Source organism: Mchenga conophoros, linkage group LG18 (genome assembly GCF_057382185.1).
Source record: "Mchenga conophoros isolate Kocher_MC1m ecotype Shallow Benthic linkage group LG18, M_conophoros_male_GT1.1, whole genome shotgun sequence".
NCBI classification, from domain to species: domain Eukaryota; kingdom Metazoa; phylum Chordata; class Actinopteri; order Cichliformes; family Cichlidae; genus Mchenga; species Mchenga conophoros.
In genome coordinates this window covers 21,898,210-21,912,398 of record NC_140543.1, presented here as the reverse complement: position 1 = coordinate 21,912,398, position 14,189 = coordinate 21,898,210, and the positions used below count along the sequence as shown (strand labels likewise).

Below are 14,189 nucleotides of genomic sequence, written 5' to 3'. Positions count from 1 at the left end.
CTTTATAGGGCAACTGCTGGATTTATGGACAGAGGCAAGGAGAGACAGAAGGAGGGAGCGAGAGAGACAGAGAGGGAGGGAGGGAGAGCAGAAAGCAGTGTCTGTTAACAGGAAAACTCCTAACGTATCACTTGGGAAACCCGCAAGCAGATGTGGTGGCGGAGTGATGCAGGGACTGGACAGAGAGGCAAATTAGCAGACACAGCACAGTAAGTGTTCCTGGACGATTATTTTGCTTGTTATCTGGGGATTGTAACTGTCATGAGGAGACTGCAGTGTTGCCCAGAGCCAATTCGCAACCACCTCTGCTACTGCAAACACCGGACTGCTTGATTAAGTCTTGGCAAACAAACACAGGATCATCACTTTCTAAGATTTCAGTCTACTTTTAATGCATACAGTTTGAATAGTGGGTGCCATGACAACTTTTCATGCACCTGAATATGTTACAGGATATGTTGCAGTATTTGTTTTCATATTTCATATATATATAAATATATATATAGACATACTTGTTTCAGGAACAACTCTTGAAGGTTAATATGTACATGCATACATAATTTTCATCTTTATTCTACAATATGTATTATATGCATGCACACATGCACACACTTACTGTGTAAAGATGTCATTATCTGTGTCTTACTTTTTTTGTCAGCAATAAACCTAAACAGATCTTCTATCAAGATTATTCATTAGCTTTGTCAGAGATCTTGTTCTGAATAGCCCAAAGAGGGCCGCTGTTGTACTTTTCCTTTCACGTGTGTTCTAGCAGTATTACTTTGCCCTACTTTGACAAACCAGGCATTTATTTGCTTGTTATGCACTGAGAGCACAGTAGCCAGATGGAGGCTGTTGATCTTGTTAGAAAGGTAGATGTGAAAAGACCATTACCTTGAACACAGCAAACACACACACACACACACACAGAGACGCACGCACACAAATGCACCCATGTGTGCATACTCAAACACACGTACATACACACACACAGAGTTTAGTTCACACTACCACTCACTAAGTAAGCTATACATAGGTTTCAGCACCTGTTGCACTTACAGTTATGAAGTGATCAGTCATGAAGACTTATTGAGTACAGTTTTAATTACATACATGAAAATTAGGACATATCTTAACAAGTTTTAATACTGTATTATTTCTTCCTGCAGTTAGAAAAGACTGAAGTAAGTATGGCACTGCAGTTTTAAGAACATGTGGCTTTGCATAGAGATTAGCAGCTAATTGCAAATGCTAGGCATGATGCATAATGGAGCAAGTGCTGACCTGCAGTGTTAATGATTAACCAAGCCTGTTATACTCCAGCTATCACAGTTGGTTGCTACGAGCTTGAGGAGACACGATAGGATGTTAGATGGCCAATAACTGATATGCCTGCACATATAAACAAGAAATATATGGCCTGCGTTGTGTATACACATAAAATTGGGAACTTATCTGTTTTTGTTTAGTGTTAATTTGAGCAGCAAAAATCAGGTCTGGTTTACAAGGATCACTGTAATTGTGCTCTGAATAGAAAATGAGAGAATTTAAATGCACACTCACATGTTCCCCTTCCTGTCTGTGCTGGCCATTTGTGTACCTGTGTTTTGATCCAACCAGCAGGGCAGAGGCTTAATTTTACAGAAAAGATGGTGGGGCTGAGAAACCGCTCTACATGGAAACCACTGCTACTCAAAGCCTCCTGCATCAAATCTTGTGCTAATGGTTGCTCCATGGGCATCACTGCGCACCTTACCTATGCCAACGCTGACATAGAGTCTGTAGAAGGTGAGTACTAACTGCCAAGTTTAGTGTAGCTAAACTGTGATATTATAATATACCACGAGACACAAGAAAAAGAGTTTTTGAGTGCAAAGGATAATGATAATCCCAGATTAAAATTGGGAGTGGGACAAGACTTGGCCCGTGAGGAACACCAGATACTTTGAAGTAAAGATGAAGAGTAAAAATCAACAAATCTCTTTCATGTTTATTTGTACTTTATCATTATCAAAGACATCTAAAACCAACATGACCAAAACTGGCCATTCGATGAAATAAACAAGCAAACATACAATAGTAGTATGACTATAAATTTTCTGTATATTCAGAATAACTGACAAGTTTTTTACTTCCTTTAATAATCAGGAGCCCCTGTATGAATGTTCCAGAAGACTAAACATAGTATTTGCTTTGCCCCTATTAAATTTGTTCAAAAAGCTGCCACTGTCTTACACATTATATGCCATGAAGGCAGCGCAGCAGGAGCTGATGGCACAAAACAACTTTAAGTCTTCTCCCTAAGTTTTCCTTGAAGTGTTTACTTTATTAAAAGCCCTTGATGCTCGCCTCTGTCAGTGCGCCCCAGGGTGGCTGTGGCTACAATGTAGCTTGCCATCACCAGTGTGTGAATGGGTGGATGACTGGATATGTAAAGCGCTTTGGGGTCCTTAGGGACTAGTAAAGCGCTATATAAATACAGGCCATTTACCATTTACCATTTATTCAAGTAAGATTTTCTGCTTATCTTCTACTTAATGAATACCTTACAGCCAGTCAAAGTGATGCACAAAAGACCTAACTTACCAAGTAAGAAGAAGAAAAGACCTATAGCCCTGACTCTAACTTAACAGTATAGCCAGATTTATTACAATAAGTGAGGAAATTAAAAAAAAACAAATGTGTTTGTTGGATTCATTCCTTTACGACAGAGTAAACTTAGCACAAAATGTAAGGTAAAAAGCAAAGCAATTGTTGTTTATTTTACTGCTGAAAAATATCTTTCAGTGAAAAAATATCTTGTTCTTTGAAGGAAATTTGGTTAAGGAAAGCTGGGAGAAAGACACGCAGTGACCAATCTCAAGGGTAGATTTGAACCCAGGCTCTTCCATAAACCCTACAACAGCTCAGTCACCTATTCAACCCAGCGAGCTAAACTAGTATCCTGACAAAAGAAACGTATTAAGGTTTTCCATATTATGTCTTACCTAAGAAGAGAACTTAAGGTATGCAACTGGCTCCAGATCCCCCGATCTTAGAAATATCTACTGTACTTATTTTACTTATGAAAATTTCTTTAGCAAAAGCCTGTTTCAGTTTTATGTGTCTTAGCAGCTTGTGTGTCTGTAACCTTCATCCAGGTGTGTTCATATACCCTCTCGGTGAAAAGGAGGTTGTGGTGGGCTTTGAAGCCGTGATCGCAGGCCGGTTGGTTGGGGTCCAGATCCAAAGCCGAGGAAAGTTAAAGGACTGCTGTTTGGATTGCTGCCCTGGAGTTGGTCTTGAAGGGAATGGCCTGGAGTGGGGCTGCTGTGGGAGCCCCAGTCTAGACATGCAATGCACCAACGGTGAGGGGGAGGATGGAAGAATGCCGTGAAGGCAAAAATATTATGTTGAAGTTGTTACATTTTTCTCTGATACAATTTCAGAATTGTAAGGAATAAACATTAGAGTTATACCAGCTTGCATTTAAATATATATAATATTATAAATGATATGTAATATTATTTATGGATACTGCTGCAGACATGATTCATTGCTTCTCTCCTTGCAGACAGTCTAGCGCAGACGTAGAGAGGGCTATCTGAAAAAGCCATCTTTACACTTGTGAAATGCATATATTTAGTTTGAAAAGCCCTTGATACTGATGCTGCATGACACTAAAGCAATAAAATCGGCTTTTAGCTTATAATAAAAATGTTTTATATAACTGCAAAACATTTGTGTACTGATGCTGCAGTAATAATGTGGCTTCAGTACGGTAAGTCCGTTCTGTGTCAGATGAGGAAGGCCATCTGATCTGGATCCCTGCCTAATGTTGTAACGGCATTCACTTAGTAGAAACATATCTACTTAACTGCAGACCACAGAACAGTTTATTTAATTCAGCTGATGGTGATGGATTATTCTGAGTAAATACCAGCAATTAATGTGCGTTTGTGTGCTAGGTTTTCAATCATGTGCTCTTTTCACATTCATCTACATGTATTTTCATATTTATTAATGATGTCGCAGACAGTCTTGAAAATTTAACATAAGGTTCTAACACAACATTGTATTTTGGGCTTTAGGACATCTGATCCTGGATGAGGACCTGGAGAGAACCACTTTCATCGTGGGCACCGGAGTCATTGGCCCCATGGATATAGTGTCGATCATCATAAGCACGACACTAGAACTTCCCACATTAGAAAACGGAGCCATTCGGATCGTCTACCCCACACTCCTTACCCCGCTTGTCACTGGGAAAATGACTCCAAGCAAGAGTGAAAGTGGAGGGAAGTCTGATGAAACTGGGTATTTATCAGACGTGGACTCCTGATTTTTTCCCCCCACTTCTTTCATATTATTTTCCTAAAAAACTTCCCATTGTGCGCCTTTTTTTCTTGTTTTTGTAGGGCGACCAGTTGTTTTGGTGCCACCTCAGGAAAACAAGATCGGATCGTGCACTCTCAGCAGCAGTGTGCGCACGCCATCTTCACCAGCCCAGCTGTCAACCTGGCACCTTATGAGCTGAACTTCCAGCTGCTGGTCAGAGGGGCCTGTCTGCTGGCTGGTACTGCCTGTCTCCTCAAATAAGGCTGATTCAGTGGTTTTCATCTCAACCATTATGAAATATGAGAACAGCAGGCAATCTCATTACTGAATAAAATGAATAGCTTCATAGGCGATCTCAGTCCAAACACAGCCAGACGATGAAACAGATTTAATCTTCACTAGTGTGTGCTGTAAAGAAAAATTAACTCATTCAAAACATTGTAATATGTTTACTGATTTTCATTTTTTGCCTCTCTTTATTGATAGGACTGGAGAGCCCTACTCACGCTCTGAGGGCAGATGCAGATCCAAGTGCCCAAAGTGCCTCTGCCACCTACATCACCTTGGCACAGGAGCATCCCTATGACAGACACATAGAGATTATTTTGCACCTCAGCGGTGAGCGATGACAAAGTGGTTTGGGAAGGTCTGAACTTTTCATTGCTGTGATTTTCTTTTTATTCTGACTTTTAAACCCTTCCTCAGAACCTCACAGCCCCTTGGTCATCTTAGAGAGAGGCAGGCTCTCCTTCAGCCAATATGAACAGCAAATCTGCTCCCGTCGAGATTTCATCCGATGCACCCGCAAGGATTCAGAACCTGAAAGAAAGGTTTGTTCGTTTTTTCCTGCTGTCAAGCATTTAAATACACCTTTCTCAAGACGTTAAGCTTTCATTGCTGATTTTCCTTCTTCGCCTGCAGCTGGAGTTTGTCAGGAAGCGATACCACAAAGACATTCTGTGCAGCCCTGTGTTGATGCTCAATTTCTGCCCCGACTTGCTGCGTGAACCTCTGGAAGTGCACAAAGCCACCAGGGAGCTGCTGTTTCTCATTGATCGCAGTGGCAGCATGAGTGGCGCCAACATCCAGCGTGTGAAAGTGAGCAGTAGTCAAAAGCATGCAAATAAAACATGAAGTTCAGATTTGAGAATGTATATATATGTATATGACTCTGGCTCCATCCTGTATATGCTTTCTTATTCTGACAGGAAGCCATGGTGGTGGCACTCAAGAGTCTACCTTCTGGCACAATGCTCAACATTGTGGGATTTGGTACCACCATCAAGCCCCTGTTCACCTCCAGCAAGCTTTGCACTGATGTCAGTATTACCTAATGAGCTTTGCCCCTGAATTGGGTATTTTTAAAAGATTTTCAGTGTTTTTCATGATATCTGTGAATCCCTTCCAGTAAACGAGAACACACGGAGCATTTGGATGATGTTTTTCTGAACACAAAATGTCATTCAGTCGTTCAGGACTATCTGTTCTGTTTTCTACTCTCTAATCAGGCAATAGGTCAGTTCTTGGGTTGCCTTAGTAGCAGAGTATCAGGTTTTATCCAGACCCGGGGCTGCAAGCACAAACAGTCTTTCCACATTCTCCTCGCCATATGGTGGCCTTTCATGCATTTTCACTTAGGCAGGACGTGTCCCTCCATCTCCTGCACTGACAGCTATGTTTATCCACCATGTGAACTGAGGTCATTTTAAGGCAGGTGCTAATGTGTGTTTGTTTGTGCTGTCTTTATTAGAGAAGGGTTGATTTAATTTGTTGCTTCCCTCACAGGCTAATTAGTGCATCTGATAACAAACAGTAAATTTATCCTGGCAACATGTTTGCACAGGCGCTGCGGTTCGACAGGAGTTGTTTGCTTCTCCCTCCTTTACTCAGGATCTGATTGCATCCCCACTTTAATCACTTGTGTGTTTGCGTGCAGGTCACACTAACTCGGGCCTACGAGTACGTCCAGAGGATGAGAGCTGACATGCGAGGCACCAACCTGCTGGGGGCGCTCTTCTGGGTCTATCAACAGCCCATGCAGCGCTCGTACCCTCGCCAGGTCTTTATTATTACAGATGGATCCATCAGCAATGTAGCTAGAGTGCTGGAGCTAGTACGCAGAAACGCGTGTGCTGGCAGGTATGGATATTATGTGCGAAGGAGGGTACAGAGGGAGCAGCTAGTTATCTATCATGACAGACAGATAAAACTGACAATAGTTGCAACAGCTGGTTAATAAAAATGCAATATTAAATAAACCATTAAATCAGTGAGGTTAGGAAGCAGGAGATAAGTAAAGGAGAGTGAATGGAGGCAGAACCAGGTGAATGACATGACAGAGACAGTATATGGGGGAGGACAGCAAGAGAAACAGAGCGTGGACCCAAGCAAACAGTGATCATAAAGACCTGAGAGCAAATCTCTGTGGAAGAAAGACAAGAAAGGCTTGAAGTATTTTTCAGCCCCGCCCAGTAATCCCGTTAAGTGCTCTCCTCTGCAGTAAGAGTCACGCCCCTCTGGTTTTCCCCAGATGCAGAATGACTTCATTTATGCCTTATTAGTATTCGCCTGTCGGACTGACTTTCTCCACTGTAATTTTTCGCTGTCCTTTAGCAAACTAGGAACACGTTTGTTCGTTTCTTTATTCTTATGGAAAACATCTAATTCTGCCCAGTGTAAATTAGATTGCCATCTCACTGCAGTCTGCACCTGAGAAGGTGTTGTACATCATTTTGAGCTTCTGTTTCCATATTTAGCCAGCCAGACTGCTGCTCAAGAACTCAGCCTTTTTCGATTATTCCGTCCCCTGAGCCATTTAAACTCTTAGCTAGCCAAATGGCTGGTGATCTCCACCAGTGTCTGTTTGATGACTCTACATTTTCTATTTGTAAGCAACATAGAAGCAACATTTTAGGTTATTTTCAGGCTACTTCAATAGACATAAAAAATAAACTGTTATAACACAAACAGTGAAAATCATCCACAATTTAATATCATAATTAAATTTTCTCTTGTGACGTGATAAAAATGTAATGTACACACTGTATCACCTTTGCAGATGCTTTGGCTTAGGCCTTGGTCCACGAGCCTGCAGGAGACTCCTGCAGGGCGTTGCCAAACTGACAGGAGGGACTACAGAGTTCTTGGATGATGAGGAGAGACTCCAGCCCAAGGTCAGCAGCGCTGCAGCACTGCCACCTATTGGAGTGAAAAGAATTGCAAATTAATTAAAAGCAAAGTCTTGAAAGAATACATATGTAAACCTTGGGGCATTACATTAGCATTTCAGCATAGAGAAAAGCAACTAGCAGTCGTAAAGTGTAATAACTACTCAAGCATTTAAGTATAATTTAGAGTTATTTTACTTTAGTATTTTCATAGTATGGCTTTTATAGTTAGTTTAACAACTGTTAGCCATTGAAGATATACATGTATAAGTTTAAGTTTACCAATTTTTTAGCTTATGACAAATCACGGAAAAAGTGTTTTTTTAATTAGTTTGATACGTTTACTTCTTCTCCCCATTTCTGCAACAGTTAATCAAGCCCCTGAAGAAGGCCTTTGAACCTGTTCTGACTGACGTACGGATCGACTGGTATCTGCCAGAAAACATGGAGGCTCTTCTTACACCCAATGAAATCCCTCCACTCTACCCCGGGAACCGCCTCATAGGATACTGCACGCTTTACGACATGACCAGTTTCAAAGCAAAAAAGGCAGAGGTATTACTCTGTGTGCATTACCATGTAAAATATTAAGTCAGCACTTATTTGTTTATGTTGCTTCAAGTGAGTCAAATGTTATTGTATTTTTACAGTGTTCTTGAGCAAGAGTTCTCCAGGGTTTCTGAAACTCTTGCAGAGTTTATCTTTGGACATTTGCTGATTTTTCGCTCGTTGTTAGTCCAGTCCTTGTAGCTGACCAACTTTAGAGCTATAACTGACCTATGAATCATTCAATCATAAATAACACACCAAACTAAATGGATGAACCAGTCTTGTGTCTCCACATAACAGACAACTTAGCAAAGAACAAATGTTAAATTGTATCTTTAGGCACTTTGTTCCCATTCCTTTAGTTGAATCTATGACAAATGTCAAAGATAACACAGTTTGGCAGGGATAAAGTATTATTTTTGCACCTGGAAACCTATTCCTGAAGATTACTTAGAGAACCTATGAGAACGCTGCCAAAGACAGTTCAGGCTATGTTGGAGAAAAAAAGATCGTCATACCAAATATTGACTTTGTAGAATTCTAATGAGTTTCAAACTCTTTCTTTTTGCTTTATAAGCTGTATTTTTGTACATGTATATTTTAATACATTGCTGAAGCCATTTCCAGTTTTTCTACCAAAATATGCAGAAGTGAGGGTTGGCCCCATATTTTTGCACAGTACTGTACCATTTTTTTAAATGTAATCTTTGCATTTTATTTTTTTGCTTCAGGAACAGAGCTACAAAGATTTACTTCGTGGTTCTACGGGTTCAGTTTTTGGCCAGTCGAACGATGAGCTTTCACCTCCTCCTGCCTCTGAGCTCATGCCTGTGGTGACATGTGCAGATGGCACTGAGTTGGAGGAAGCACTGAGGGAAATTTCTAGAGAGATATCCTCTGAGTTCTCCTGTGCCAAAGACACAGACACAGGCACCAGTCCAGGTTGGTCACTCATCACGAACATTTGCATTTGCCAGCACACTTTAAACCACAGTGGCTAACAACAGGCTTTTGTCCACTATAGGTGTGGAGTTGGACTGGTCCAGCGATGTGAGGAAGAGGATCCAGGAGAGCTCTTACATTCAGGAGCAGTACATCCTCACTCGCTGCTCACTCAGCAGTGAACGAAGTCTACAAACGCAGTCCCACTCTCACATACATGCCTCAAATTCTGACGGGGGCTTTCTCTCCAGCTGTCACTGCTCTGGTCCAGTGCTCGATACAGGGTCTCTGCCCCAAGGCCTCGAGAAGATGCCCCCTCCAGAACAGAGATCATCCCTGTCTCGCTGGGCAGACTCATCATGGCAGCAAGACCTTTCAGTCAAATCCCCAGACAGCGGGACCAAAAAAGTAAGACTAAAGACTGACAGACTTTTTTTTTGGAATTTAGTAAGTAATTGGGAACACACAGACAAAACAAGACATGAAAATTTAACAACTATATATAACTATAAACTTCTATCTTTCCTTTGGAAGAAAGATCATATAAATTAAAAAGACTGCTTATTTGAGTCATGCACAGCTGAAGCACACAGTCAGTATATCACAGGAGGTTGCTGCAAAGTTATTCTTGCAACATGGCAAATACATTTCAATCTAATGACCTTAACATACTGCAGAGAAAAGCAAAATGATACCCAAACCTACTTCTCTTTGCTTGTCCCCCTTTTACAACCAGAACGGGTGTCTGGATGGAGCTGAGGAGTCTCGTAGGAGACAAAAAGCACTAGCACGTTCAACGATGGCAGCGCGAAGTTTTTCGTCCCCCCAGGGTGAATTAGAGATGCATCGGCTGAGAAGGGCTCTGGAGAGGGTCTCCTTTGACCAAACACTGGGAGGGAAGCTGGAAGAAAGTGACGCGGAGACACAGCCAACACCACGAGGGACAGCGTCCCACAGAAGCCTCACCGACTCCAGTAAGTTTCACTGCAAAGAAAATAGGATCATATTTATTTATTCAGTCCCGTAAAATTTCTATCCTATTTTTCGCTCTGCCCCTTAGATGGACTCTTGTTTCCCGCCTCCCCTCTGGACTGGGACAGTTTCACAGATCCAGAGTATCTCTTCGCTGCTGTCCCGCCTGACAGTCCTCCCCCAGGCCAGTGCCGTTCCCTTATTCATGGTGTCCTGAGTGGCAGGCCTGTGTCCTGGGAGGTCACTGTAGACCTGGGGCACCTCTGGACCCCTGAGAGTCAGGACATTGAAGTAAGTGGGGTATATGGAAGGGGAGGTGAAGAAGGAAGAGGAGGGAAATCGTGCCAGGAGATCATTCACCAACTGACCGCTCGCTCAGTTATAAGAGACTTTGAGAAAATGGCAGAGAAAGAGAGCGACATTGGACATGGTGGGCGGTTTACCGGTTGCTTTTTCCTACTGATTAATGTGCCGTTATCTCCAAACTACTGTGCATCTCTTACTATTCCTCTGTTTGATGGCTTCTTAGGCTCAGCGAAGCGATATCGTACAAAGGCTATCCAGACAAGTAAGCACTGTAACATCATCTGTATGTACACAGCCTTCACCACCACTGACAGCAATCCCAACAAAGGCTTGGCTGACATGGATGTGCAAACCACAGGTGTGCCACCCACCAACACACATACACAGAATAAACTCTCAGCTCAACTTTCATCCAGGAAGTTTTGTTTACTTGTCAATGATAATAAGATATCTGTAAAGAACAATCCTGATCTTCTCATTGGTGTTATGAGGAATCAAGCATTAGAATTTGTCTTCTCTTTGAAGCCTGGTTTTATGTGTATGCAAGTTTAGAGCATGCAGCTTGAAAGACTTTGGCAGTAACAGGTCTGTATAATTCTATATTTGTGTCTGATCCCCCTGACCTTGATTTGGATAATGGAGGGATGGACGGACAGACGGAAGGAAAATCAATAGCTCTTCTGAATTCTCTAACTTAAGGAAAACAGTGCTAAGTGAATTACAGAAGCACCATTTTAAATGTTATTTTTATTTATTGTTGGATTCAGTTGATATTTTTAAGGGTCCACATTGTGTTCTGTTTATTTGTGTGTGTCTGCAGGGCTACATTTGGGAAACAGGCAGGCTTTTCAGTCAGGAATTCGTAGGCAGAGGACTTATTCTGTAGGTCTGGGCAGACGGCACACCACTGGAGACAGTGCAGAGGTGGAAGACACCTGGAACTCTACAGGTAAGAACGACCGAATGATGCCAGCACCCATTTCTGTTATCAAGACTTTAGGTCATCAACAATCTTTGTATCTCTCAGACAGAGATGACACTCCTGCCTCACCCTGTAGTGTAACATCCTGGGACTCTAGTAAGTACTGCTGTCCGTTCGCTCAGGGAAAACTCTGGTGAAGAGAAAGCTGTGGTGAGAAGGAGAAAAAGGAGGACCCCTCTCCCCCGACTCCATTACACACACAACTTGTGAAGAAGCTCTTAAAGGATCAGTTCATCTAAATAAATCTTCCTTAACTTTATTGGTATCCAATCGCACAGACATATTTGCTTTTATTCATTTAGTTCCAGATCCATGTAAAATACCTCTGATCAGTTTTGTTTAATCTGGATGAGCTGAGCCTTTAAGCACAATCAGAAAACACCACTTTTATCACTGAGCTGATAAAACAATACAATTTAATGTTTTAATGTCATCCCAGGTGTAGGGGGCAGCTCCTACTACACTACAGCCATGGCAACAGGCACCCCGAGCACTCGCTCACAGCGATCTATAGAGAGCAAGTCAATGGAGAGCTTCTTTGGCACCAGGTAAGACTTTCATATTAAACTCTTTTAACAGTTTGTGTGAGACTGACAAAGATGCAATAAAATAAACAGCATGAAAGGACTAAAAGGCGCTAAAAACTCCTAAGAAGTAAGACACGAAAACAAATACTGTAGTTTCTTGAAAAGCTCCTACTTTAAAGTTGTTCATGTATACACTCCGGTTTGTGCACATGTTACTTAAATGTAAGAAATGAGCCACAGCATCACCACTCTGTTTACCCACATCTGTAAATGTCCTGAGAGTGAATGATGGGCCATTTACTGAAGTGTAGGAGTTAATAAATATGTGAAAACAACTCGGCCCTGGAACTCATACAGCACAGACTGTAGGTTCTAACCGTGATTGATGCAGTGAATGTTGTTCAGGTCAGGGTTCATCTTTTCACGCAGGCATATGGCTGTTCACTGCAGCTGCACGCTAATTCAAACCCAACAACCCTTACACGTGACATGTCTTTAGCGACTCCCATCACAACAAAGGTTTCTAACTGCAAATTGTCAAAAGTTGTTGCAAAACTCACCGTTGTAGTGAATTCTGATGTAGATTATACGGAAGTATTCATAGGATTTCTTTTTTGCGAGGCTCCTGTTAAATCTGACACTCTGAATCCATGTAATTTGTCTTTTGTTTAGTTAGCGGTAGTGTTCTCACTGAAACAGCAGTGTTATAATGACATGCAGACCACAAGGGTGTACGCACAACTCCCACATCTCCACTGGCAAATTGCACTCTCTTTAAATGTTAATTTTTTTTTTTTTAGCGTACCTGTTTTGTTTTTTTTAATTCCAGGTTCCCGCTGGGCAGGCTCAGGTCCTCCATTTCATCAGGAAAGCAGGTGCCTGTCAAGTCCCACTGCTTATCTGCCGAGACTGAGAAACATCCTGAAAGTGAAGCTCCAGACTACCTGCCCCTGGTGAGCTGTGCCAACATGGAAAACAGTGAAGTGCTAAAGTTGTGTCCACTTTATTTGTTTACCCAGCACACAATACATACCATCAGCTCCCAAATTCATTCTGCAAACTCCTGGAGTCAGTCAACATTTAAAGGCAGAAGAACTTTGGAAAGTTAAACCACGTGCTATGACAAATAGTGTGCAAAAGAGAAACACTGCCACGTTAAAGGCAAAGTGCATTTGCAGCATTGTAATACTGTGCACTCATCTTCAAGTGTGCTCATTACCCATGTCTGTTATGACTCCTCAGGTTCGTCTGCAGCTGGCATCAGGAGCTTTTCTTCTGACTGAGATCTACTCTGACTGTGTCCAGATTCCTCTGGACCGCCTTAAAAGAGCATCGCCATACAGTCTCCACCGCCGTAGTCTCAGCCCAGCCTTACGCTGCACATCTCCCAGTGCTCCATCCTTGTCCACTAGTGCCAAACCTCCTGGTGCTCCCTCTGGTCACCACGTTACCTTCTCTCCTTCCGCTTGCTCCTTTGTCAGACCAGCCATTCCACCTTTCCACCACACTCCAGATGATACTCCCCTAATTTTGGAATCGAGGCTTCGCCGAAGATACCTCTCTGAACAAGACCCTGTCACCTCTCCCACTGACCTCCCCAGCTCTGAAGAGGGTTCTTTGGAGTTATCAATCAGCCCCTTTCAGAACCAGAACCTCGGCCAAGCAGACAGTGGCCGTGGGTCAGAGACAGATATATATGAAGGCTCTACACCTGAGCAAGCTTACCTCCAAGGGAGCAGCCAGTTGGCTCAAGAGGATCTGGAGGGCTCAACTTGGGCCACAGCTGTGGCCCTAGCGTGGCTAGAGCACCGGTGTGCCGGCTACTTTATGGAGTGGGAACTGGTAGCAGCAAAAGCAGACTCATGGCTGCGCTGTCAGAAGCTGCCCGAGGGACTGGACATGGCAGGGCTTAAGGGAGCAGCCAGACAGCTGTTCCTGCTGCTGCGCCACTGGGATGAGAACATTCAGCTGAACATGCTGTGTTATAACCCAAATAATATGTGAGACAATCGTCTCAGAGGAAACCAAGCCAACTCTGATTGTTAGCATTCTCACCATTTCCCAACGATAGTGACTCTAAATGCCTTTACATGGAAAAATCGTGTTTTATTAACTTAGGCAGTGCCAAGTTCATTCTAATACTACATGCCATAGACCAGGGGGCCTTTTATGATCAGTGTGCTTTATGCAATCACAAATATGCCTTTATCATCTAAATGGGCTTTTTGTAGTCTAGCTTTTAGTTTGCAGCCAGTATAATATACTACTATACCAAATATGTAATCACAGTTACTGTAAAATGAAGATTTTGATTATCAAGATGATTATTTGATAAATTAAACAAAGATGAGCTTTAAACAGTGAAATGATTGTTGGTAAAAATAATAAAAAACACTAAAATTCAACCATTTGTTGTATTGTGTAACA

At 42.3% G+C, this 14,189-nt stretch overlaps 1 protein-coding gene across 2 annotated transcripts; it reads left to right on the top strand.

The window, feature by feature from the left end:
* Positions 1-79: 79 nt before the first annotated feature.
* On the top strand, positions 80-14,167 carry vwa5b2 (von Willebrand factor A domain containing 5B2). 2 transcript variants are annotated; one of them, XM_085254109.1, is made up of 22 exons: positions 80-209; positions 1,621-1,788; positions 3,141-3,347; positions 4,071-4,296; positions 4,398-4,555; positions 4,804-4,935; positions 5,023-5,147; positions 5,239-5,415; positions 5,526-5,636; positions 6,254-6,456; positions 7,376-7,490; positions 7,854-8,039; positions 8,765-8,975; positions 9,058-9,383; positions 9,712-9,949; positions 10,036-10,377; positions 10,477-10,611; positions 11,074-11,202; positions 11,281-11,331; positions 11,675-11,783; positions 12,592-12,715; positions 13,005-14,167. In XM_085254109.1, the coding sequence occupies exons 2-22, from the start codon at positions 1,650-1,652 to the stop codon at positions 13,764-13,766; spliced, it is 4,206 nt and encodes a 1,401-aa protein (XP_085110235.1). In that variant the 5' UTR covers positions 80-209; positions 1,621-1,649; the 3' UTR covers positions 13,767-14,167. The 2 variants fall into 2 exon arrangements, with proteins under 2 accessions (XP_085110235.1, XP_085110234.1); XM_085254108.1 differs by having other exon boundaries at positions 11,074-11,331.
* The last annotated feature ends 22 nt before the right edge of the window (positions 14,168-14,189 follow it).